The following is a 23,905-nucleotide window of genomic DNA, read 5'->3' as shown; positions in this document are numbered from 1 at the left end:
AACAGGGGAGTGTGGAGGAGGTGATCAGTACTGTAGATCTCCAGGTGTCAGTGTGAACAGGAGTGTGGAGGAGGTGATCAGTACTGTAAATCTCCAGGTGTCAGTGTGAACAGGAGTGTGGAGGAGGTGACCAGTAGGCTGTAGATCTCCAGGTGACAGTGTGAACAGGAATGTTGAGCAAATTACTACAAAATGCAAGGGCTTCCATGTCATGTGTTTTTCAAAAACGATCTCATGCGTTTTACAGTTGAGAAATTGCTTGGGGGTCCCTAGCACACACAGGTGACAACTGGGGACAACTCTGTCTTGCCAGACCAGAACACACCATGTCCTGTCCAGGTGACACAGGGGGTGCCATCAGTCCTGACCCCGGCTCAGGCCTGTTACAGCCCCATGTTCCCTGGGGGAGCAACAGGAAGTCTGTAGCGTTAGTCCATCGCCAGCCCCCCCCTTCGCTCGCCTGCTCTCTCCGGGCCACCGTGACCCTGAATTGAAGAAGCGGCGAATGAAAATGAATGCGGAGCTGGATGTATCACAGTGCGCTGTCTCTCCTTCCTGCTCCTCTCCCGTATCTCTTCTCTTCGTCCCTCAGCTCCCAGTCTGCTCAGCCCCCCCGTGATCTAACGTGTCTCCTCTATATGTGCGGTCAGTGACAGGTCTCTGAGCCAACAGGGTGTCCCTCTGTCTGTCGGGGTTGTCCACTGCTGTACTGTTTGTGCTAGAGAGGCAGACCTGAAAATCAGAAGGAACCGGGACAAACCTGACAAAACACGGGCCATTGTATGTAAAACCCCAAGCAAGCAGAGCCCTTGATCCGTATTTTGTCACTCCATGACAGTAAACCGCTGTAGAAACTCAAGGAATGTATTAATTTTAACGACATGGGGTGCAGCAGACTGAAGCCGGGCAGAAGGACGTTGTTGGAGTTAATCCTCCTCGCCAGCAGGGGCGCTGTTCGAACCCCCGCGTCGGACACGGAATAAAAACAAACCTGGTCGGGAAACATGAGGCTCGTAGTGGAAACCTAGTGTCGCTTTGCTTGGCTACGTCAAAATGAACCTTATGAGATGGGTGCCGGAGTGAGAATTAGAAATTGCTGTGCAGATGTTTACCTGTTACCCTTAGATAGTCCATTTCAGCTCTCCTCACCGGCTGGGTGTCTGTCAAAGTCTGGGAGGAGTAATATATTAAAGCTGAAAGATATAATATATTGTAATACATTAACGTTGAGAGAAAATATAAAATCCGTTCGCACCGAGCTGTGAGTGGAGTGCTCGCTTGTCTCTGGTCGTGGAGAAAGATGCGCCATGCCCGGACCGTGCGAGAGGCAGGGGGGTGACGCGACCAGCGGAGCCGAGTGAGAGGCGAGGAGAGGAACCCGATAAACTCCGGGGAACCGCGGAGAGCATGGCCGAGGCGCTGTATCTGTCCTTCTTCCAGGGCCAGCTGAAGTCGGTGCTGGAGCGGGTGGTGCAGGCGGCGGTGAGGCAGATCACGGACAGTGTGGGACACAGCCTGGGCGCCCTGCTGCTCCTCATCGCCAGCACGGAGCAGGAGAACCGCGGACTGAGGCGGCGAATGCAGACCTGCCGCCCCGGACAGGCGCCTCCTGCGACCCGGGCTGGGGAGACCGAGAGCGCAGCGGCCCCCAGCAAGACGGCATCGCCTTCATCGCCGCCATCCTCCTCCTCCTCGGGCTGTGAGCGCCCCAAGCCCCCGGACACGGAGAGACAGGAGCAGAGAGCCCGGGTGCTGGGTGAGGGGCTCTTTCTCCACGACACCGCACTGACACCCGCACACAGTCTCGGGACACATTTACAGTTCCGAGCTTGTGGAAAACATCCACAATTGTAGCTACGCCTAAAACAGCAAAACCTGTTGAATGAAAAGATTTCCGTCTCCAGTAGCACTAACTTCAGTCGCAATGAAATGGTTTGAATGAATAGTTTTGTACCACTTTTATTCGGCAAATCGGTGCACTTCGCATTGAGTAACTCCATCATCCTATGCGCGTATACATTTTGCTAATTTTTTTGTCGGCGGTTTACACTATTCAGGCAAACAGGTGAGTAGGGAAGCTTTTGGATATGGGAGTACACTAACTCGGCGGATATACCTGTAGACTTTTCTTACTGATCGGCGGCGGTATGAGCGAGTGAGCTCGGGGAAGTCTCCCACCATCAGAACCAGCGGTGCCCACTGCTTTTCACACTGTACACCAGTGATTGAGTAAGCCACTTCGACAGCTGTTCAATTACAAAGTGTTCTGATGATGTTGCCTCGATTGAACTTGTGAATGATGGAAAAATCCAATTACAAGCAGGAGATAAATATTTCTTTTGTAACTGGTGTCAGGATAAGTCACTGTTTTAAACACAAACAAAACGAAGGAAATGATCTTTGATTTCAGAAGGAACTGGTCTATTCCTATGACCCCTGTTAACTGTGAATGGAATGGGTATTGAAACAGTCAATTAGTATAAATACCTTGGGGTGATTATTGTTTGTAAAATTACTTAAATACCTTGCCCCCAATACAGAGTATTGAAGTACCCCTGTGTTTTACTCAGGAGGCTTGGTGGCCAAACCCAAGTCCCAGCGGTTTTGAGGTACTTGAGAATAATTCCAGCACTTAACGCGTTTAACCCATCAAGCTGATTTTAGTTATTTGAGCCAGCTCTTGACTTGAGTAGGGGTCAGGTGGAGACTCTTGACATCATTCCTATTATCTCAGCCAGTGGTCGGGGCTGCGATATGGTGGATTGATACTGCAGGTTCAAATTCATCTCCCTCGGAAGAAGAGCTTGAGAAATGCAGAAACGTTTAGCAGCCCTTTAGGAACATAAGAACATAAGACAGGTTGCAAACTGGAGGTCATTCAGCCCCTCCAATCCTTTTCATAGTTGGCAGCTCTTTGATCTTGGCGGTTTCTTGAAAGAAGTCAAGGTGTCAGCCTCAACAACATGGCTGGGCAGCGTGTTCCACACCCCCACCACTGTGTGTGTAAAGCGGTGCCACCTGTCTTGACTGGACTGAGCAGAGACTCACAGTGGGAATCCCCTTTCTTCCAGCCCAGCTGCAGGTGGTGTTGGACCACGTGCTGCAGGCCGCTGCGAGCGAAGTCAGGCAGTACGTGGAGCACACCTTCGACGACCTGCTGAGCGAACTGGCAGCCAAGGAGAGAAAGAACAGGAGCCTGCAGCTGAGGCTCCAGCTGTCCACAGAGGGGGCGGCGGCTGGACCAGAGGACTCGTTACCAACTGCAGGGAGCCCCAGCTCTCCCAGCACTCCCAGTGCAGCCGCCCACTGTCAGAAGGCCGAGACACAGCAGGAGCCGCTGGGCTGTGCTGACCGGGCAGAGAGCGAGGGCACACAGAGAGGGCCCAGTCTGGAAGCAGCTGGTAACTGTTCTCTTAATTCACATGATTGATGTAGGGAAACAAGTCCAAGTGCACAGCAGTCTGATCCCCTCCAGGACTTACAGTGTTACTAACAGGCTCCCAGTGCACAGCAGTCTGATCCCCTCCAGGACTTACAGTGTTACTAACAGGCTCCCAGTGCACAGCAGTCTGATCCACTCCAGGACTTACAGTGTTACTAACAGGCTCCCAGTGCACAGCAGCCTGATCCACTACAGATCTTACAGTGTTACTAGACAGGCTCCCAGTGCACAGCAGTCTGATCCACTCCAGATCTTACATTGCAATTAGACAGGCTCCCAGTGCACAGCAGCCTGATCCACTCCAGATCTTACATTGCTATTAGACAGCCTCCCATTGCTAATAGACAGGCTCCAAGTGCACAGCAGTCTGATCCACTCCAGGTTTTTGTAACAGTGTCCATATGTCTTCATCAGATCTAATTAGAGTATCAATTCATATCCTGTGTCTGTCTGATTGCTGCTGCTCACAGTCTTCTTTCCTCTATGCTTGTTCAGTGATGTTTATATTTGTCTTAGCAGCCACATGATTAAGTAAGTTCAAGTTTATCTCCATATGTACCTGAGTACAATGAAATGCTTATGTGCATGTTTTCCTCACATGACAAATGACGTAATGCTAAAAAATTGTTTGAGACAGGAACAGGGTTGCAACTATAATTGTAAGCAGCATTCAGATACCAGCTGTGTGCAAATTGCAAGCAGTGGCAATGTTTTGAGTTTAGTGCAAAAACAGAGGGTTTAAATGGGGGTAGGAGGATTTAAGAGCTGGAGTTTAGGAGTGTTATGACTGAGTGGTAAAAATATTCTTTGAACCTAGAGGTCGGGCTTCCAAGAAACCAATAAATTACTTGAAAGGATCCAGGAATTGCTCCTCCTGAGAGGCTTGGAGCACAGCCGAGCTCACAGACAGGAAGGGGCAGCTGGTCAGGAGTCTCAGTCTCACCAGTCAGGACCTGCTGACCTGTCTGAGGGTCAGAGCTGCTGCTCACAGGCTCGTTCTGCTGTCTGCTTGTTCCCCAGGAGCTGGAGAGGCCGGCGCTCTCCCTGACACTGGGGAAAGGGCTCCCACTGAGCAGCAGCACTGGGAGCAGGAGTGGGGCTCCAGTCTGAGGCAGGACCCAGAGCCCACAGCTACTGGAGGCAAACAGGGTGAGGAAGAGCGCAGAGGACTGGAGTCTGTCCACATGGCAGAGGCTGCCACTGGTTGTTGCAGGATACTGTCCCTCAACAGTGTGGATCTTGGTTTGAAATTCTCAGAATCTGAGAGTCATAAACAGAATCACTTCAAACCAGAACATCACAATGACTCCATTAAAACAGAGTACGAACCCAGTCCAGTCACTGATTTCATTAAAGTAGAGGTGAGCGGACTGGAGTCTGCAGACACAACAGAGTCAGGTGAGGAGTTTCACAGCCGACTCAGAGGGCACAGATCTGAATCCGTGACAAAAGGATCCATTAAATTAGAACCTGAGTCGCTCATAGAAGTACCAGTTAAATTAGAACCTGAGTCAGTTACAGAACAAGTCATTAAATCGGAGCCCGAGTCCGGTGCTGAAGGCCAGTGTGTCCTGGAGTCTGCGGGCTCAGGAGAGGGGCTCAGTGCAGGGAGTCAGAGCCCTGAACCCTCCAGCACACCCTCCCCCTCAACACCGTTTGTGAGCACCAGCACAGTGGAGACCCCCGGAGACCCTCCGGAGCGCCAACACTGTGCCCAGTGTGGGAAGACCTTCAAAACTGTGAAATACCTGAAGAGACACCAGCGCATCCACACGGGAGAGAGGCCCTATTCCTGCGCCCTGTGTGGGAAGACGTTCGTGGTGCTGGCGGTGCTAAAAACGCATCAGCGCATCCACACGGGCGAGAAGCCGTACCGCTGCACGGAGTGCGGCAAGAGCTTCAGGGTGCTGGGGACCCTGAAGACTCACCAGCGGACGCACACCGGGGAGAGGCCCTTCCGCTGCTCCCAGTGCGGGAAGGGCTACGTCACGTCCGCGGGCCTGAAGATCCACCAGCGCACCCACACCGGGGAGCGGCTGTACGGCTGCGTCCAGTGCGGCAAGAAGTACACCACCGCCAACAACCTCAAGAACCACGAGCAGAGCCACACGGGCGAGCGCCCCTTCGGCTGCGGCCACTGCGGCAAGGGCTTCCGCGCCAAGGCCCGGCTGACCGAGCACCAGCGCATCCACACGGGCGAGCGGCCCTTCTCCTGCGACCGCTGCGGCAAGGGCTTCCGCGCCAAAGGGCGGCTGACCGAGCACCTGCGCACCCACGCGGCGGAGCGGCCCTTCCCCTGCGCCCACTGCGGCAAGAGCTTCCGGGTCAGGACCCACCTGAAGAAGCACCAGCGCATCCACACGGGGGAGAAGCCCTACCGCTGCGCCCAGTGCGGGAAGAGCTTCGCCGCCTCGGACAGCCTGAGGGCGCACCAGCGCCTCCACACGGGGGAGAAGCCCTTCGGCTGCGACCGCTGCGGGAGGCGGTTCATCACGTCCGGCTGTCTGTCAAAGCACCAGAGCGCCCACTCGGCGGAGCGGCCCTGCTGCTGCTCCAAGTGCCTGAAACGCGCCCGGCAGGCTGCGGCGGCGGTGGGGGGAGGAGGAAGAGGAGGAGGGGTGGACGCCGGAGCGGCGCCGCCGGCCTGCCTGCTGCCGAACTTCATCACCGCCCCGCTGGTGGCATTGTGGGAAATCGCACTTCCCGCGCAAGAGTCCGCCGTGGGGGAAGTGGCGAGCGAGGGGCTCGTCGACTCTAACGGGGCTCGCTGAGCACCAGCAGGGTCACGGTGGCTGCCGGCTTTGCTTAGTCTAGCAAAAAGTTTACAAACGAACCTTCTGGACCGATCCGGGTTCAAGGGCTGACATTTCACCCGCGCCCAGTGAAGCTGCGAGGGCTGATGGTTTCCTGTTTTTGCCCTCAAGCATTGCTTCCCAAACCTTCTCCTCTTGCAGCGTCTTTTAATGTCCTGAATGATTTTGTTCACAGGGCTGGAAATATTTATTTCAAGCTGAAAGTGTAGATGGCTTTTCTAAGGAGAAATGACCCTCAGCTTTCTTAAGAACACTACTGGGAAATGTGAGCTTGCTTCAAGGAACGCTGCTGTTGATTATTTGGTCCAGTGCTTGATGGATTTGATCGCCATTTATTAACAGGATCTTCTGATGCTTGAGAAGTGTCAGAGAGCGTTCACACAGGCTCTCTGGGTTTGAAACTGGCAGCAGAGTGGGAATTGCTTGATTTGAATTCAGTGGGTATTAATGTGAGAGCTTTCCCAATGGGAGAAAGTCCGGTTATACTGCATAAGCAATGCCTACATCTCCCAGAAACCCGTGCGGCCACATGTGGCAAGCTTAGCTGCCCCCCCTAGACTGAGACAGGCTTAAAGTGCAGATGTACTGCGTATAACAGCAAAAATCAGACGTGTTTCAAAATTCTGTTGAATGGATAAATTTCCATTAATAAACATTACTGCCTTGCAGAAATACTGGAGCACCGTAAAGCTGTCGCGGAGATCTAGAGATCAGAACAGACGCTTTTCACCCCCGATTCATCCGCGCCAGCAAGCGCCCATATCTGAAAAGAATCGCGATCATGATTGGCTTCTCCCTACTTTCTACAAATGTGTGCAGCTTCTTCTCTAACGGCACCATTTCAAACTATTAATGTCAGGTTTATGTAAAAATGATTGTTTTTATTTTTCATACATTTTCACTTAAGAAAAATAATCATGCACAAGGTGCACACTTCAACTGGATTCGAAAATACAAGTTTTTTTTTATTTCCCCTTAAAGAGGGAATTTAAGTTAGGTCATAGACTTTTAATACTGGACAGAAAAGGTTTGGCTGTTTCCGGGATTCTCTTTTTTCCGAACCCGATTAATGGGATACAGCCTTTATGGACTGTCACCTGTAAATAAACACACAATAATTATAATTATTTAAATTATTACATTTTGGCTGTTGTATGATGCATTATTTCCTTTCCCTTTTTAAGACAAAGAAAAGCTTTCTTTGCTGCAAAAATTAACTTTCCCAAGTCTCGGGCCACCATCATCATCTTAAACCAAAGCCAAGAGCTACAAGCTGTCCGTTCTGGTAACAAAACCCAAACTTTCCATCTCCCATGATTCACAGTCGGAGCTACAGACTGGTGTCACTTTCGATTGGTCGAAGTGAGGTGGAAGTGACATCATTGCGCGATTGTTTCCATGGCGATCCCAGAAACCACTGCAGTTATGTCAGTAAGTCTGTCACAGTAAGTCTTTGGGTACCCCATTATCAGTGACTCCAGTCTCAGACACCCAGTTTCGGAAGAGAGCATTATTACTATCTGCAGATGAGTTTTACACAATATACCGCACTCTAACCTAATTAGATTTGCCTGCTGTTTTCTGTTACCACTTACGTAACACGAGACACTAACCAGATGTCTACTTCGCTCTGGGCACGTGACAAGAAGAAAACTCCCATCCCTTTTAAATAAAATTTCAATACCCTGTTCATGTCTTCATTCTGTTTTTTTTTATTTTCATCAGTATCGCACTTCCAGTGTGTCAACTACTGCTCACAATTTTTCCCCTGAACAGCTCATTAGAACTCGTGGGACAACAGTTTGCAAAGGTCTGGGGTGCTCCAGTGTACGTTGTTCCGTTCTTCTCTTTTCGGCATGGAATAAACCTATTGTTCCTTTGCAGCCTACGCACGCTGACGCAGTTCGTTACTAGAAAGTGGATAGCTGAATAACATCTAATTTATTACATCTGCTTTGGACCAAAAAGCTTTAATGAAACGTTTACCATTATAGTGATTTTAATCATCAAACAAAGTACAATGCTACGCATTTAAAGTGCTTCAAATTGTGTTTGTGGATTGTCGTACCGTTTTCCTGATATATAGCACTGTTGAACGCTTTGATTAAGAAGCAACAATATCATTCGCGCAGGCTGTCCAAACGGATTGAGGATTTTCTGTATTGCCATCCTCATTTTACATGTGTGAATATCCCAGCAAGGAACAGGCACGTTGTGGGGTCCAACCTGGTCGGAACGCCAGTCCATAACAGGGACACAAACACACACCAGGACCAATATTCCCAGAAGCACATGAACCTACCAGCATGCCTTTGGACTGTGGGAGGAAACCAGAGCACGGCAGAAAACCCACACGTACACAGACAGAACATACGAGCACCACACGGAGAGAGCTGCAGCAATTGAACCTCGCAGAATCCACCCTGATATAAGTGAACCCCTAGAACAAACTGACTAGTAGACAATTACTGAAATTTCAAAGTTAATTCAAATTTCAACCATAAAAAATTTTGACGGCAAACATATTACGAGGGTTTATGAACAGCTGAGTGCTCAGGTAACTAACTTTGAATCTTTCATTAACACGAACAAGTCACTGCCACCTGAAGGAGGTTCCACAGCTGAAATGCATTTCTTTTTTCTGCTATCGTACTGGGAGACCATGACTTGACTCTGATGACCTAAATCATTCAGGCCAAGTGTGTATTAAGTTAGGTGTAGCTAGGCTTTATAAGAGACCCGAGGGGAAATAAAAAAAAACAGGTGTGTAAAGAAATCAGAAATGGAGTTCCTGTTTGCTCTGGTGTTGAGAGATCTTTTGTTTCAGTGAGGTAAAGGACTGAGTTAATATAAGAGATAAAAATGACCCAAGTTTCGGTAGGTCCCCAGATGGAATGTCTTGAATGTTAATTTATTTCAAATTAAAGCTATAACACAAGAGTATCAACTGAGTATTTGTATTTTTCCATGGTAACAAAACAAATGATTTTTTTAAACCAAGAATACAGTTTCTCACCTGACGAGGTGTGATAATGGACAACATGCTTTTCATGGAAACGAATGTTTCTGCCCTCGGTGGTTTCAAATCCACACCAAGGCAGTAACAACCCAGAGTCCGAGACACAGGACAACAGCTTAAACACTGATCTTTCAGAAGGACTTTTTGCGTAAAGTAAAATCCATCTGTGAGGATCCCTCACACCCCTTGTTTAATAATTTCCAGTTACTCCCATCAGAATGCAGATACCGACTCCCAAACACCAAAACCAACAGATTTAAGTTCTCATTCATACCTGTAGCCATATCCTTACTTAACACTTGACTTTCTATGCAAATATGTATGTATATTGTATATAGTTGTTCCTGTTGTTTTTCTTCTTCTGTCCATCTGTACACCAACACTGCTGCTGTAAAACAACTTTCCCCCTTGGGGATAATAAAGACTCTCTCATTAAATGCAGTGTTACTTTGCTTTGGCCTGGTGTTAGCTTTCACCATGAGTGTCGATGGACCTTGACCTCATATTCCACTGGAGCCAGATTCCAGGATCACGCCCCACAGTCCTGTGACTCCGCATCAGGAGAGCGAGCTGCTCGCCTGTCCGATTTCTCTCTCTCGTGGATCAGCTGGTGACGTTTCAGACTCGATGAATCGATGAAACTCTTCCCACACTCGCAGCAGCAGAAGCGCCTCTCCCCTCTGTGGAACTGTTGGTGTATTTTCAGGTTTCCCGATGTTCTGAAGCTCTTCCCGCACTGGGTACAGAAGTACGGTCTCTCTCCCGTGTGGATGCGCTGATGTGTTTTCAGGTGTCCTACCTCGCTGAAGCTCTTCCCGCACTGGGAGCAGCAGTAGGGTCTCTCTCCTGTGTGCATTCGTTGATGTCGCTTCAGGTGTCCTAACTCGCTGAAGCTCTTCCCGCACTGGGAACAGCAGTACGGTCTCTCTCCCGTGTGGATGCGCTGGTGTTTTTTCAGTTGTCCTAACTCACTGAAGCTCTTCCCACACTGGGAGCAGGAATAGGGTCTCTCTCCTGTGTGGATGCGCTGATGGGTTCTCAGGTTTGCTAATCTATTGAAGCTCTTCCCACACTGGGAGCAGCAGTGCGGTCTCTCTCCTGTGTGGATGAGCTGATGTGGTTTGAGGTTTGCTAATCGACTGAAGCTCTTCCCACACTGGGAGCAGGAATAGGGTCTCTCTCCCGTGTGGATGCGCTGGTGTGTTTTCAGGTGTCCTAACTCACTGAAGCTCTTCCCGCACTGGGTACAGCAGTACGGTCTCTCTCCCGTGTGGATGCGCTGGTGTCTTTTCAGGTGTCCTAACTCTCGAAAGCTCTTCCCACACTGGGAGCAGGAATAGGGTCTCTCTCCTGTGTGGATGCGCCGATGTCCTGTCAGGGATCCTAATTCACTGAAACTCCTCCCACATTCAGTGCAGCAGAACAGTTTCTCACCGGTGTGAATCTGCTCGTGGTTTTTCAGGTCCCCTAAACGGCTGAACCTCTTTCCACACTGGAGGCAGCAGTGCGGTTTCTCACCTGTGTGGATGCGCTGGTGTGTTTTCAATGATGCGAACAGAGTAAAACTCTTCCCACACTGGCTGCAGGAATGTGGTCTCTCTTTTGTATGGATGCGCTGGTGTCTCCTCAGGTATTTCAAAGTCCTGAAGGTCTTCCCGCACTGGGGACAGCGATGGCAGTCCGCAGGGTCTCCGGGGGTCTCCACTGTGCTGGTGCTCACAGACAGCGTGGAGGGGGAGGGTGTGCTGGAGGGTTCAGGGCTCTGACTCCCTGCACTGAGCCCCTCTCCTGAGCCCGCAGACTGCAGGACACACTGGCCTTCAGCATCGGGCTCGGGCTCTGATTTAATGACTTGTTCTGTAACAGACTCAGGTTTAATAGAACCTGATCTGACCTCAACAAGTCTGTCAACACTTGGACACTCCCTTGAGTCTGCTGTGCCAGCAGATTCCAGCCCAGTCATCTCTAATTTAATGTAATCAGACACCAGACTGGGTTCGATCTCTGTTTTAATGGAACTGAGCTCAGAGCCATTGAAGGACGGTAGGTCATTGTGATGTTCTGGTTTAATGAGATTCAGATTATCAGTCTGTTTTCCCATTTGAGAAGACCTTGGGCTGGACAGTATCCTGGAATGACGCGCAACGTTAATGGAGCTCAGATCAGATCCCGGCATGGGGAGTCCCTGTGGGACGCCCTCCATGTCTGTCTCTGCCATCTGGACAGACTCCAGTCCCCCGAGCTCCTCCAGTAGCTGTGGGCTCTGTCTCCTGCCTCAGACTGGAGCCCCACTCCTGCCCCCAGTGCTGCTGCTCAGTGGGAGCCCTTTCCCCAGTGTCAGGGAGAGCGCCGGCCTCTCCAGCTCCTGGGGAACAAGCAGACAGCAGAACGAGCCTGTGAGCAGCAGCTCTGACACTGACAATGAGTGTGCAGGCAGCTTATATACAGCACACTAGGCAGAAGTTAAAAAGTCGTCACACAGTGCATCTGTAACAGTTAATTTGTAAAATCAGTAAATCTAATAAAGGTTTTAGCAGCTAGATAATAAGTTCCTAAAACAACCAACTACAATTCTTTATCACCTTCTTGACATCTTTGCCCCTCAGGTGTCTGAACAGCTACACACCCCCTGTGACCATTTTAATAATAATAATTTTGTGCTTTTGCTCATCTCACTGGTCTTTTAGGAGAGTTCAGCCCCTGGACCTGCAACAATAATTAATAATAATAATTGTTTACACTTAAATAGTGCTTTTTTGGACACTCCACTCAAAGCTCTTTACAGGTAATGGGCTCTCCTCTCCTGGATGATGCTCCAGTCTGCTCACACACACCAGCTCTCAGTGGGGAGGTGAGCAGAGTAATGAAGCCAGTTCAGAGAGGGGGGTTATTAGGAGGCTGTGACTGGTAAAGGCCAGGGGGACATTTGGCCAGGACACCGGGGTTACACCCCTTCTCTTTTCAAGAAACGCCCTGGCATTTTTAATGACCACAGAGAGTCAGGACCTCGGTTTTACGTCTCATCCAAAGGACGGCGCCTTGTCCCTGTCACTATACTGGAGCATTAGGACCCACACAGACTGCAGGGTGAGCGCCCCCTGCTGGCCCCACTAACACCTCTTCCAGCAGCAACCTTAGTTTTTCCAGGAGGTGTCCTGGGAAAAACAAAGCAACAAGCTCCTGCAGTCTGTCAGCAGGAGTCCTCTCAGTACCCTTTCATCAGGGGCAAGTGTCGGAGAGCAGCAGGAGATAAGATGGCTGTGGATCAATGCCTCCTGGGACTGATCAGCTACTAGCTGCCAAACAGGCTGCATGGGCCAAATGGCCGCCTCCCGTTTGTGACCGGTGTTGTTTCCAGTTCTCATCCGAGCCACATTGCTAACCGAGTTTTTGAACCATCTGGGATGGTTATAGATTTTGATTTAATCACTTTTTTCAGGTGTTACTTGTACTGTAAACCTTGTTCATTTGATTTCAGAATTTTGTGGAAAATGCTACTACTACACATATGTAATATATTCTATCTATTATGATTGTGCCTTTTTAATTGAATACACCGGTGCAGGCTGGTTTAACTGGCCGATTCCACCTGATCGTTGTGTGCCTGGGTGTCCTGCGCTGGGCTGTCCTCCTCCCCAGTCTGAGGTCCTGCCCCTTGTAGCTGTGGGTGGGGATCTGCCGTGAACCTGGCCTTTCTGCTGGTGGACAGATGGACAGCAGCTTCTCTTCTCTAAAGTACTGAGCCAGGAGTCAGGATAAGCCCAGAGAACTACGGCAACACCCACAAGAGAAATGGTGTTCTAGGTCATCGAGGGGCGACAGGGGGGCACATTGCTCAGCATTGCTGCTTCACAGCCCCGGGGCTCCAGGTTCAACTCCTGGGGTCCTATCTGGGTGGAGTTCGCATGTTCTCCCCAGGTTTGGGTGGGCTTCCTCCCCCAGTCCAAAGACCTGCTGGGAGAATTGGCCCTGCTGTGAGAGTGTGTCCCGAGATGGACTGGTGTCCTGTCCAGGGGGTAACTTGCCCCGTGCCTGTTGCTTGCTGGGATATACTCCATCTTCCCTGTGAGCCTGTACTGGATTGAGCAATTAGAAAATGGCTGGATGGATGGACTCCCAAATTACATGACTGAAGCTCCTGCCTATCAAGACAGATTATATATCTCAATCTTACTGAAGGAGAAAGAGAACAGGCTCTGTAACAGAATATGTACTGTCAGGCGTTTCGCCTGTGAAAATACACACCGTTTAATCTGGTACAAACTTCGGATGAAACGTAAAACCGAGGTCCTGACTCTCTGTGTTCATTAAAAATCCCAGGGCGTTTCTCGAAAAAGAGTAGGGGTGTAACCCCGGTGTCCTGGCCAAATTTCCCATTGGCCCTTACCAATCATGGCCTCCTAATAATCCCCATCTATGAATTGGCTTCATTACTCTCTGCTCTCCTCCCCACTAATAGCTGATGTGTGGTGAGCGTTCTGGCGCACTATGGCTGCCGTCGCATCGTCCAGGTGGGGCTGCACACTGGTGGTGGTGGAGGGGAGTCCCCATTACCTGTAAAGCGCTTTGAGTGGAGTGTCCAGAAAAGCGCTATATAAGTGTAAGCAATTATTATTTTTATTATTATTATTATTATTATTACGGTTAACGCATGTGAGTATAACCGGGCTCTCGATAACGGAGAAGCAACGGATGCATGACGTTTCAGTGTAGCTGAATTTGATTTTTTTTTAAAAAAAAAGCTTCAGAAACGTGGAGATGTTGCGTCTGCGAATTTCAAACTCACGTTGAACAGCAGAGACAGTGCCGTTTCTTCCCGATGGCAAGCAGAAACATCAAAATTATCCGACGTATTTCTACTGTGTACCCAGAATAAAACTATCCTGCGAGGAATGTGACTGATGAGAATAGTGTCACCAGTTTTCAGGATCACGGAGGAGTGTAACTGAGAAAGAGCTCCTCACCCAGCACCCGGGCTCTCTGCTCCTGTCTCTCCGTGTCTGGGGGCTTGGGGCGCTCACAGCCCGAGGAGGAGGAGGATGGCGGCGATGAAGGCGATGCCGTCTTGCTGGGGGCCGCTGCGCTCTCGGTCTCCCCAGCCCGGGTCGCAGGAGGCGCCTGTCCGGGGCGGCAGGTCTGCATTCGCCGCCTCAGTCCGCGGTTCTCCTGCTCCGTGCTGGCGATGAGGAGCAGCAGGGCGCCCAGGCTGTGTCCCACACTGTCCGTGATCTGCCTCACCGCCACGGCTACTCGCAACCAAACGAGCGAGTTAGAGGAAAAGACCTCTTATTGTTTGTAAACTTTCATATGTTCAAGACAAGATTGCAGTGGCCTCCTGCAGAAGCACAGACCCCGCAAGTTCTCGTATATACGCGCACATCCATTTCGATTGATAGTTGTTTTTCCCCCTGTTGAGTGGATCCAAATACTGAGCTGATAGTACTACAGACTTCAGCTTCAGATCTTCAGCGAGTTGCTTTGCAAACGACATTTCAAGTTTTTTAATCACCTCCACCATTTTGTTAAGTTTGTGTTTTCTTCGTTTTATGGTAACTACTGCCAGGAAATTTCTCAGACGCGTCAACATTGGCACTTCCGTCCAGGCGAAGCGTTGCATCATGGGACTTGGAGTCACCTAGAGGCTGCGAGGTTCTCCAAGTAGCTCTGTGAAGTTGGCCCCCCTACAGACAGCACAAAGGATGAATTTCTCTAAATGTATCTAAATCTATATAAAACATACAGTAGGTCTTATAGGTTTCTCTTTGTTCACCGATTTGTAAGAAGTTGGAAGACATGAGAAATTTTTTGATCAAATTAGAGACTTGATTGAATTGACATTGCAAATTGTCTCTAAACTATTAAATTGCTCAAGTAGCCTGCTTAAGTGGACAAAACGCAGTTGTTACAGGTGATAAGACACTGGAGATGTATAAAATGTCCTGGATGGTTTCCCTCCTGCACCAGCGTCAGCCAGTCCTGTTTATATAATGCAAATTCTGTTTTATTACTAATTCCAAGTCTTCTCTATTCTTTCAATGATGCGCATGGAGTTATTGAAATGCAGGGTTATTGCTTTGAATCCAGCTCAGCTGGAGTTTTCCCAGGAGTAAGAGGAGGCACGTCTACCTGTAATACTTATTGGACTCTTCCGTAATCTGTGTCTATTCCGTTATGTGAAAATATCTGTAATGCAAGCATGAGATTAAAAATACTTGAAGATATTGTTTTTTACCTTATTATCTCCGCAAAGTCCCCCCAGTGCTCTTCATGTTGCACAAATCATGCTCTTTGTTTCTAACACTGTATGGGAGATAAGATAAGATTTTATTGTCCCCTGAGGGCATTTTTTTATGGACACACAGCACTCCTGTACATTTAAATAGAATGCAAACCAATAAAGAAGAAAATAAAAACATTGCACATTGTTCTATTACAAAAAATATGAGGCAGGTAATTTGTGATTTTAAATGAACTGATAGATTACCAAACCACACTGTAATATCGTATCTGATAAAGCTCTTGATTACAGCATGGTAAAAGAGTAGCCTTACTTCCTGTCGAACCCCAAACACTCTTAGTCTTCGCAGGAAATATAATCGCTGCTGAACTTTGGACCAAACACTCTCAGCATGAGTAGTCCAGTGCAGGTTATGGTCTATGTGAACACCTTAGTACGTATATGAATCAACCTGAATGATAAGTTCGTTGTGGATTGCTACATGTGACCAACTGCTCTGGGATCAAAAACTATTTCTTTTGTTTTTTTAACATTCAGAATTAGGCTATTGTTGTCACACCATTGCACAAACCTTTAGATTTCTGACATGTATACAAATGAGCTGCAACCTCTATGTATTAAGCCAAGGACAGCTGTATCATCTGAGAATTTAAAAATAAAGTTGCTTTGACTACTGCTTGTACAATCATTTGTATAAAGTGTGAACCGAACTTTCATAAGTTCAGAACAGTAGTTTAGTGTTTTTAAGGAGACTGTGCATATCGTTTAACTTCCCCTTTTTACTTCAATACTCAAAGTCTAGCTTGTCTGCACTCCTTTATCAAATACCTGCTTGTATCTCACTGAAGATAGGATTTAACATGGAGAACAGAAGGTGCCTCTTTACACAAATGTTGGTGGGAGTTGGGAACAATCTGCCCAACCATGTTGTTGAAGCGTCACCTGGATGAGATCCTCCAATCAGGACAAGAAGCTCTGCTGTACACAGAAGGTGGTGGGAGTGTGGAACAAGATGTACAGTCATGTTGTCAAAGCCAATACCCTAACTGTTCTGAAGAAAAAGTAACATTGCTCTTAAGACCCTGTATCTTCCAAACGAGCATCTTCCTTCTCAAGGGAACCAGCTGAATCCCTCTGCTCGGAGCTCTGATAAAGGGCTTGTGTTGTCAAGTATGAGAGATAACAGTCATGACAAACGTCAACCCAAACAATCTGCAGTCAAGTGATTCATCATGTTAAAGCTTTGGAAAATTCCCCCATGCAAAGGCTGGAATTATCTACTTTTGTCAACACTGCCAGGAAAGTTCACCACTGCTGCCTCATGCAAAGCAGCAAGTTCTGCATTTGCTTAGATAGGATTTCATTGTGTGGGCAAGACCTGAGTATCATACATCACCAAGTGACAATGGGATGTCACTCAGATGGGTGTCGGATCTCTGAGTCAGTACTCAAACCTGCCCCCACTTCCCCAGCCTCCTGCTGAGCCTCAGTCTGTCCTCAGTGCTGCTGTGTCCAATTAGTCCTCACAGCTGCTGTGTTTCTGTCTGTCCTCAGTGCTGTTGCGTCCCAGTGCCAGGAAATGGAATCTGTCAGTCTTCCAGAGAAAACCAAAGGCTTTGCAGAATGAGATGTGGATAAAATAGCAAGTAAATCCAATGCACTATTAACTCAATTTATTAATTGGATAAACACAACTGTAGTGCATCACAAATATTAATATTACTTTTCCGCCTATAGCAGATTACATAGAACTGTTGATGAAAAATAAAAGAGAAACAGCATAGTAGAGGGCCGCAAGTACTGAGACTCTTTGCAACATTAATATCTCCAGGTGTTAGTGTGGAGGAGGTGATCAGTAGACTGTGGATCTCCAGGTGTCAGTGTGGACAGGAGTATGGACGAGGTGATCAGTACTGTAGATCTCCAGGTGTCAGTGTGAACAGGGGAGTGTGGAGGAGGTGATCAGTAGACTGTGGATCTCCAGGTGTCAGTGTGAACAGGAGTGTGGAGGAGGTGATCAGTACTGTAGATCTCCAGGTGTCAGTGTGAACAGGAGTGTGGAGGAGGTGATCAGTACTGTAGATCTCCAAATGTCAGTGGAAACAGGAGTGTGGAGGAGGTGATCAGTACTATAGATCTCCAGGTGTCAGTGTGAACATGAGTGTGGAGGAGGTGATCAGTAGACTGTAGATCACCAGGTGCCATTGTGAACAGGGGAGTGTAGATCTACAGGTGACAGTGTGAACAGGGATGTTTTATAATCTTATTTACAACAGAATGTCTCATGTTCTGCAGAAGAGACAGGTTCAGTGTCAGTCATGTTGTCCAGAGAGTCCTCAGGTTCGTGTAGACAGTGGCAGTTCACTTGGCACCACACTGATCTGTAGTGGAAACACAGAATCTGGGAATGAGTCCACAAGAATGGCAGAGGGGGGGTCTGAATCCACAGGAACAGCACAGGAACAGCAGAAGGAGAGAATAGCTTTATTGGAACAGCTTGAGGAACAGCAGAGGGAGGGAATGACTTCACTGGAACAGCTTGAGGAACAGCAGAGGGAGAGAGTCAGTACTTGATTGGGCCGGTACTGTCCAGTACGTAGTTCTGGCAAATCTGACTTCTTGTTTTTCCTGTGCCAGATCTTGTTATTGAGTCTTGGCACTTTAGAATGGTTCACTTGAGTAAATACATTCCATAATAACTCAACTGTTTACAATTTTAGAATCAAATCACATCTGACTGTAAACTGTGTTGCTGAACACTCAAAAACAAGAGGGCTTTTCAATCCCATTGTTATTAATACTTTAAACTGAGATCATAAAACTACTGAGCTTGTTTCCTCTTCAGTTAGCTCAACATTTCTGATGAATGAGTGACAGTATAGGAATCATTTTTCCACAATTCATCAGGATAAATTCACGAGGAAGTGACATAATTTCTGTCTTTACAACCAGTGGCCCAAGGCAGAACTTCTTATTTTTTACCTGGTATTAAACCAATCAACAGTCGACATAACCCCCTATATTATTATTTTTATTTTAGGTTTTTGAGATGGGTAATAAGTTAGATAAGATGCTTCTTAAAAAAGTCAACTCAATCAATCACTGGTCTGATTCAACAAACATATCAAAATTCTGTCCAATTTCATTTAGCTGGTTCTGAGAGGACAACATGGTCAGATGAGATGGCAGCTTTTTCCAGGAAGCTGTGGGGCATGACCTGCCACCCTTAGACACCTGACCAATTGGTGAAAGACAATTGGTTGGATGACTTTTAAAAAGGCAGGAAGCTGAGATTTCTCGGGTTTGGTTAATTTCTGCTTTTCAACTTCTAAAGTGAGCAGCATCAGAGGGAGAAGGAAGCAACTGACTGAGTGGTTGCAGACCAGGTAACTTGTGTATGAGTTTGGAGCCTCTGCTTGGGAAAAGAAGGATGCTTTAAGAAGTGTAGGTAGAGGCTCAAAGAACGTAATTTCACCTTTAAGGCTGTGTTTGTGTCTCTATTTCTTATTGAAACCAGCGTATTTAAAGGTAGTAAATCTGAATCTGCGGTGAGAACAGAGGCTAAGGGGACCCTGACCTGAACATGAAACCCCATAGAAAGGATTCCTCTTCCTCCTCCAGGCACTGAGGAAAATCAGTGGAAATATATATATATATGGGAATATATCTAGTTGCTTTATATATGCCTCAGGATTTTGGCTCGTGCTTTCTCATGCTTCCCGGCAATGGAGGTGGACCTTTTGGGTTTTCCTGTAGTTTATCAGGCTTGTGCCCCAAAGAGACCCAAAGACACTCCTGGGCTTTGGCCTCCTGGGGGGTCGAACCAGGGGCCCCTGTGTCAAATAGATCAAGGCAGACTCACCATCCTCTTCCTCCTCCATCCGGAAGACGAGTCCCTCTTGCTCCCTCCAGAGCAGCACCGTGTCCTCCAGCGAAACCTGCCCGAACAGCTGCTCCTGGATCTGTCAACAGGCAGAGCAGAGCATTGCCATATGTACGTGTACACTGGAATAACTGTTTGCACCGATCTGTCAGGACACAGTACAGCAGACAACACCACACAATGGAGACAGTACATTTCACAATGGTACATAATAAATACTAACTACCAGAACAATAAATATGTGATAGTGAGAAAAAAAAAACATGGTAGTCCAAAAACAAGTGTAGAGATGTATTGAGTTCTGAGGCACTGCGGTTAGCTGTTAAGGATGCGCACAGCAATATATAGAAGCTATTTTTAATCCTAAGTAGTCCGAGCTTTAATGATGAAGAACCGCTTGCCAGAGCGCAGGGGGAGATCAGTTTGTGGCTGGGATGCAACGACATTCCCGAGAGTTGGAGTCGGCACGGCACAGCACTGTACAACTATCCCGAGGAGGGTCCTCTGTGACCGGCACTCTTTCTATCCCACAATGCTCGGCACCACGCAGCTCCATTCGATCACACTTGACCTGCCGCCCTTGATCGCAACCCTACTCTTCCAGCCCGCTCCCGGAAACCGTGCCCATTCCAGCCTGCCCCCGAGCAAGGGGTGCAGTCCGGCTGGATTCGAGAGAAACCCTCCGTGACGGGCAGGCGGCCTGAGGAAGAGGAGTCAGCTGACAGTCGTCTCACTCCAGCCTGCTTGACAGATGAGCCCCTGTGGGTCTCGTTAGCAGGGGTGAGAGGCAGCCAGGTGAGCAGGAAAGGACAGTGCACCCGAGGAGAACGGCTGCTGACCGCACAGGCGTTCCCGGATCAGCCACAGAACAGCACCGTGGACAGAGAGAGCCGCAGTGCTACCAGCGGGAAGACAAGGAGCCGGCGCAGCCACTAAGAAAACCACGGGTGACGATTCTTAGCAGCTGAAGATATTTTGCTTTCTTCCCGTCTCGTTCACCCTGTGAAATACTTCTTTAGCTCGGAAGGTCCAGGCTATTTGCTTCAGTTTTCCAAAGCGAAGGGCGCTACCGAGGAGAGAACGTCAACTCCCAACCCGCTCTGTTCGCTCGGCCCGCCACGCTCTCTGCCCCAGGGTCGTCGGCCAGCCCGGCGTGGTGTCCTCTCTCAACCCTGGCTCGTGGGTGATCCGCCAGCGGCGGCTGTACCTCAGCTCCTGTCTGGAGCGCTCTCCGGAAAACGAGAGCGGTGGAAGTAAAGAGCAGCCCCAAGCATAATCCAAAAATGGATTATGATTTTATCACTTTTTTGGCATATTTTTTAGAAAAATATGTGTACGGTATGTGAATAGGCTGCATGAGGACAAATATTTAAAAATAGTGAGAAAACAGGAGAAATTGAGATGTGATGATGGATTGGGGACGTTGTGCTATGTCTTGTGTGCAGAACAGGCTGTGCTGTTCAAGAGCTGAGACACAACCTAAAAATAACTCCTCTTTATTTTATTAAAAATAAAACCTTACTCCTCCCAGAGTTCCCTCGGTCTAACGTGCCTCCCTTACGAGTGACCTCTTCTAAACCACGTGACACGGCAGCCTGAAGACTGAGGCCCGGACTTGGCCTTTCAAAGGGCAAACAACGGGCACAAGGCAGGGTACACCCTGAACGGGATGCCAGTGCACCACAGGGCACACACACAGTGCTCGCTTGGGTTTCCTCCAGGTGGTCTAGTGTTCCAGTCCTCCAGGTGTTCTAGTTTCCTCTCACAGTCCAAAGACATGCTGGGAGGTTAATTGTCTTCTGGGAACATTGCCTCTGGTGTGAGTGTGTGTGTCCCTGGGAGCATTCTGATGGACTGGCATCCTTTCCTGTCCAGGATGTACCAGCCTTGTGCCAGTTGCTTGCTGGGATTGACTCTGGCTGGATGAAAGGTAGGGAGAAGAAGCAACAGTTTGGCTGTGGAGCCTCGTACAGGTGTGTGAGAGAGTAAGGTGGTGGGAATATTATGTTTGTTCTCCTGTGCCTTAGATCCTCGTCACCTTACTCTCTCCAGGCTCCTCAGCCAAAATGTTGTTTCCCCTTGCTGCTTTTCAGTGTGGAATCAGCATTTTCTTGTTCTGTTGTCATGCTGGCTCTGAGCCTTTTCGCTGGAGCCACACGGCAAACTTTACAAGGGACAGCTCCCACAGCCCGCCGGCTCTTCTGTGCCCTGAACTCTGTGCCTTGAACTCTGTGCCTTGAACTTGATCACCTACCTGCTTCAACACCGCCTCCTGCACCTGGGGCTCGTTCACATTCGCCCCGTTTTCCGCTCTGACGCCAACTCTCAGCACCACTCTTTTCACTGCGGGAGGAGAGAGGGAGAGGAGGTGTGAGTGTTGGGGGAGGAAGAATCTTCTGGAGAAACCGACAGCTGGGGGGTGATGGGATTGTGCGGGGTTAAGTAGTCGTGGCTGCAGACGATCCCAAAAGAGGAGAATTAGGGAAAAACACTAGAAATCGAAGTGGATTTAGATCAGATTCGGGACTGGGAAAGCAACTGGCAGATGTATGATGCAGAGTGTGACACACCAGCAGTAAAAACATGAACTATAAACGGCACACTAGAGAGGTTAAAGGAGGTTATTTCTGAAAGAGACTGAGGTGTTCATGTGGACACATTGTCTAAATCTTCTGCACAATATGGGGGAACAATTAAAAAGGCAAACAAACTGCTGAGGCATACAGTATAACATAAAATTAGAATCTAGGGATCTTAAATTGTATAATGCACCAGTCAGGTCTCATCTTGAATATTGTGTACAGTTGTGGGGCAGCATGGTGGTGCAGTGGGTAATATTGCAACCTTGCAGTACTGGGGCCCCTGGTTCAATTCCTGGGGTCCTATCTGTGTGGTGTTTGCATGTTCTCCCCATGTACATGTGGGTTTTCTCTGGGTGAGATTTGAGGAAAACGTAAATGGATACATGCTGATGCATCAGGGAATGTCCTACACTGACTGAAGACCTGGATCTCTTCACTCTTGAACAGATCACGAGGTGATCCAATACAAGATTTCAAAATCCTCAAAGGCACTGAGAAAGTCAATACAGTGGCCAGAGAAGAGCTCAAAAAAAGATACATGTCTTTGCACAGAGGGTGGTGGGAGTGTGGAACAAGCTGCCCCGCCACGTTGTTGAAGCCAATACCCTGGCTTCTCTCAAGAACCAGCCAGATGTCCTTATACCTGTTTAACTCTGATCAACACATTTGTTTTATTCCTACAATTTGACTAATCAGCTTCTTTTTCATGTTCCTTTTTTAATGAAAATCATTGGTGTCTTCTTTCCAAGTGCTTGGCTTTTCTCTGTGGTACTGCTCACACTAAATTGAAATGATCATCTTTTATAAGGAGGTTTTAGGATTAATTTTCTTTCTTGGGCTTTGATCTTGATCGCTGAGTAGTTCAAGCCTTAGATTGAACATTCTGGGGTGTTGCTTTAAAACAGTGATCAAGCTACACCTCTCTTCACTCTTTAGCTCCAGTGTCCTACAGCAGAGGGAGCAGATCACCTCTCTGTGTCCAGCTCCACAGTGTCCTACAGCAGAGGGGACAGATCACCTCTCTGTGTCCAGCTCCACAGTGACCTACAGCAGAGGGGACAGATCATGTCTCTGTGTCCAGCTCTACAGTGTCCTACAGCAGAGGGGACAGATCATGTCTCTGTCTCCAGCTTCACAGTGTCCCACAGCAGAGGGAACAGATCAGCTCTCTGTGTCCAGCTCCACAGTGTCCCACAGCAGAGGGAACAGATCACCTCTCTGTGTCCAGCTCCACAGTGTCCCACAGCAGAGGGAACAGATCACCTCTCTGTGTCCAGCTCCACAGTGTCCTACAGCAGAGGGAACAGATCACCTCTCTGTGTCCAGCTCCACAGTGTCCCACAGCAGAGGGAACAGATCACCTCTCTGTGTCCAGCTCCACAGTGTCCTACAGCAGAGGGAACAGATCACCTCTCTGTGTCCAGCTCCACAGTGTCCTACAGCAGAGGGAACAGATCAGCTCTCTGTGTCCAGCTCCACAGTGTCCTACAGCAGAGGTGACAGATCATGTCTCTGTGCCCAGCTCCACAGTGTCCTACAGCAGAGGGAACAGATCAGCTCTCTGTGTCCAGCTCTACAGTGTCCTACAGCAGAGGGAACAGATCAGCTCTCTGTGTCCAGCTCTACAGTGTCCTACAGCAGAGGGAACAGATCAGCTCTCTGTGTCCAGCTCTACAGTGTCCTACAGCAGAGGGAACAGATCATTTCTCTCTTTGACATCCAGTTCTTCAGTGTACTACAGGAGAGGAAGCAGCACTGATTCTTAAAGCATTTTTACTCTGAACATCTTTACTGGCCAAGTTATTTTTCCTAATATAACAGAGTGAATTTCAAATTCTTGAACCATGGCAGAAACCGCTTGTAATTTCACGGAGCTGTGCTAGTGAACTCACCCTGGTAGCAGAAGAAAGGCTGGATATTGGTACAGA

At 48.5% G+C, this 23,905-nt stretch overlaps 2 protein-coding genes across 4 annotated transcripts; one reads left to right on the top strand and one right to left on the bottom strand.

The window, feature by feature from the left end:
- The first annotated feature begins 948 nt into the window (after positions 1-948).
- LOC102685726 (zinc finger protein 436-like) lies at positions 949-9,198 on the top strand. 2 transcript variants are annotated; one of them, XM_069188049.1, is made up of 3 exons: positions 950-1,756; positions 3,072-3,401; positions 4,463-9,198. In XM_069188049.1, exons 1-3 carry the CDS (start codon positions 1,408-1,410, stop codon positions 6,211-6,213), a joined length of 2,430 nt encoding a protein of 809 aa, XP_069044150.1. In that variant the 5' UTR covers positions 950-1,407; the 3' UTR covers positions 6,214-9,198. The 2 variants fall into 2 exon arrangements, with proteins under 2 accessions (XP_015201652.1, XP_069044150.1); XM_015346166.2 differs by lacking the exon at positions 3,072-3,401 and having other exon boundaries at positions 949-1,756.
- A 2-nt stretch (positions 9,199-9,200) lies between these two features.
- On the bottom strand, positions 9,201-14,939 carry LOC102684716 (zinc finger protein ZFP2-like). 2 transcript variants are annotated; one of them, XM_015346185.2, is made up of 2 exons: positions 14,061-14,939; positions 9,201-11,639 (listed from the first exon to the last, which is right to left on the bottom strand). In XM_015346185.2, exon 2 carries the CDS (start codon positions 11,490-11,492, stop codon positions 9,804-9,806), a length of 1,689 nt encoding a protein of 562 aa, XP_015201671.1. In that variant the 5' UTR covers positions 11,493-11,639; positions 14,061-14,939; the 3' UTR covers positions 9,201-9,803. The 2 variants fall into 2 exon arrangements, with proteins under 2 accessions (XP_015201671.1, XP_015201670.1); XM_015346184.2 differs by having other exon boundaries at positions 14,239-14,939.
- Between the last annotated feature and the right edge of the window lie 8,966 nt (positions 14,940-23,905).

The sequence above is a fragment of the Lepisosteus oculatus genome, chromosome 4 (assembly GCF_040954835.1).
Source record: "Lepisosteus oculatus isolate fLepOcu1 chromosome 4, fLepOcu1.hap2, whole genome shotgun sequence".
NCBI lineage: Eukaryota > Metazoa > Chordata > Actinopteri > Semionotiformes > Lepisosteidae > Lepisosteus > Lepisosteus oculatus.
Note: the sequence above shows the minus strand (reverse complement) of the source record. Positions and strands in the feature narration are given on the sequence as shown.

What these genes read in the sequence shown, in the direction of transcription:
- LOC102685726 (XM_069188049.1), top strand. Translation starts at nt 1,408, where the DNA reads ATGGCCGAGGCGCTGTATCTGTCCTTCTTCCAGGGCCAGCTGAAGTCG. An exon ending in GCAGAGAGCCCGGGTGCTGG is followed by an intron (nt 1,757 to 3,071) that starts GTGAGGGGCTCT and finishes CCTTTCTTCCAG; the next exon opens with CCCAGCTGCAGGTGGTGTTG. An exon ending in GCCCAGTCTGGAAGCAGCTG is followed by an intron (nt 3,402 to 4,462) that starts GTAACTGTTCTC and finishes CTTGTTCCCCAG; the next exon opens with GAGCTGGAGAGGCCGGCGCT.
- LOC102684716 (XM_015346185.2), bottom strand. Translation starts at nt 11,492, where the DNA reads ATGGCAGAGACAGACATGGAGGGCGTCCCACAGGGACTCCCCATGCCG.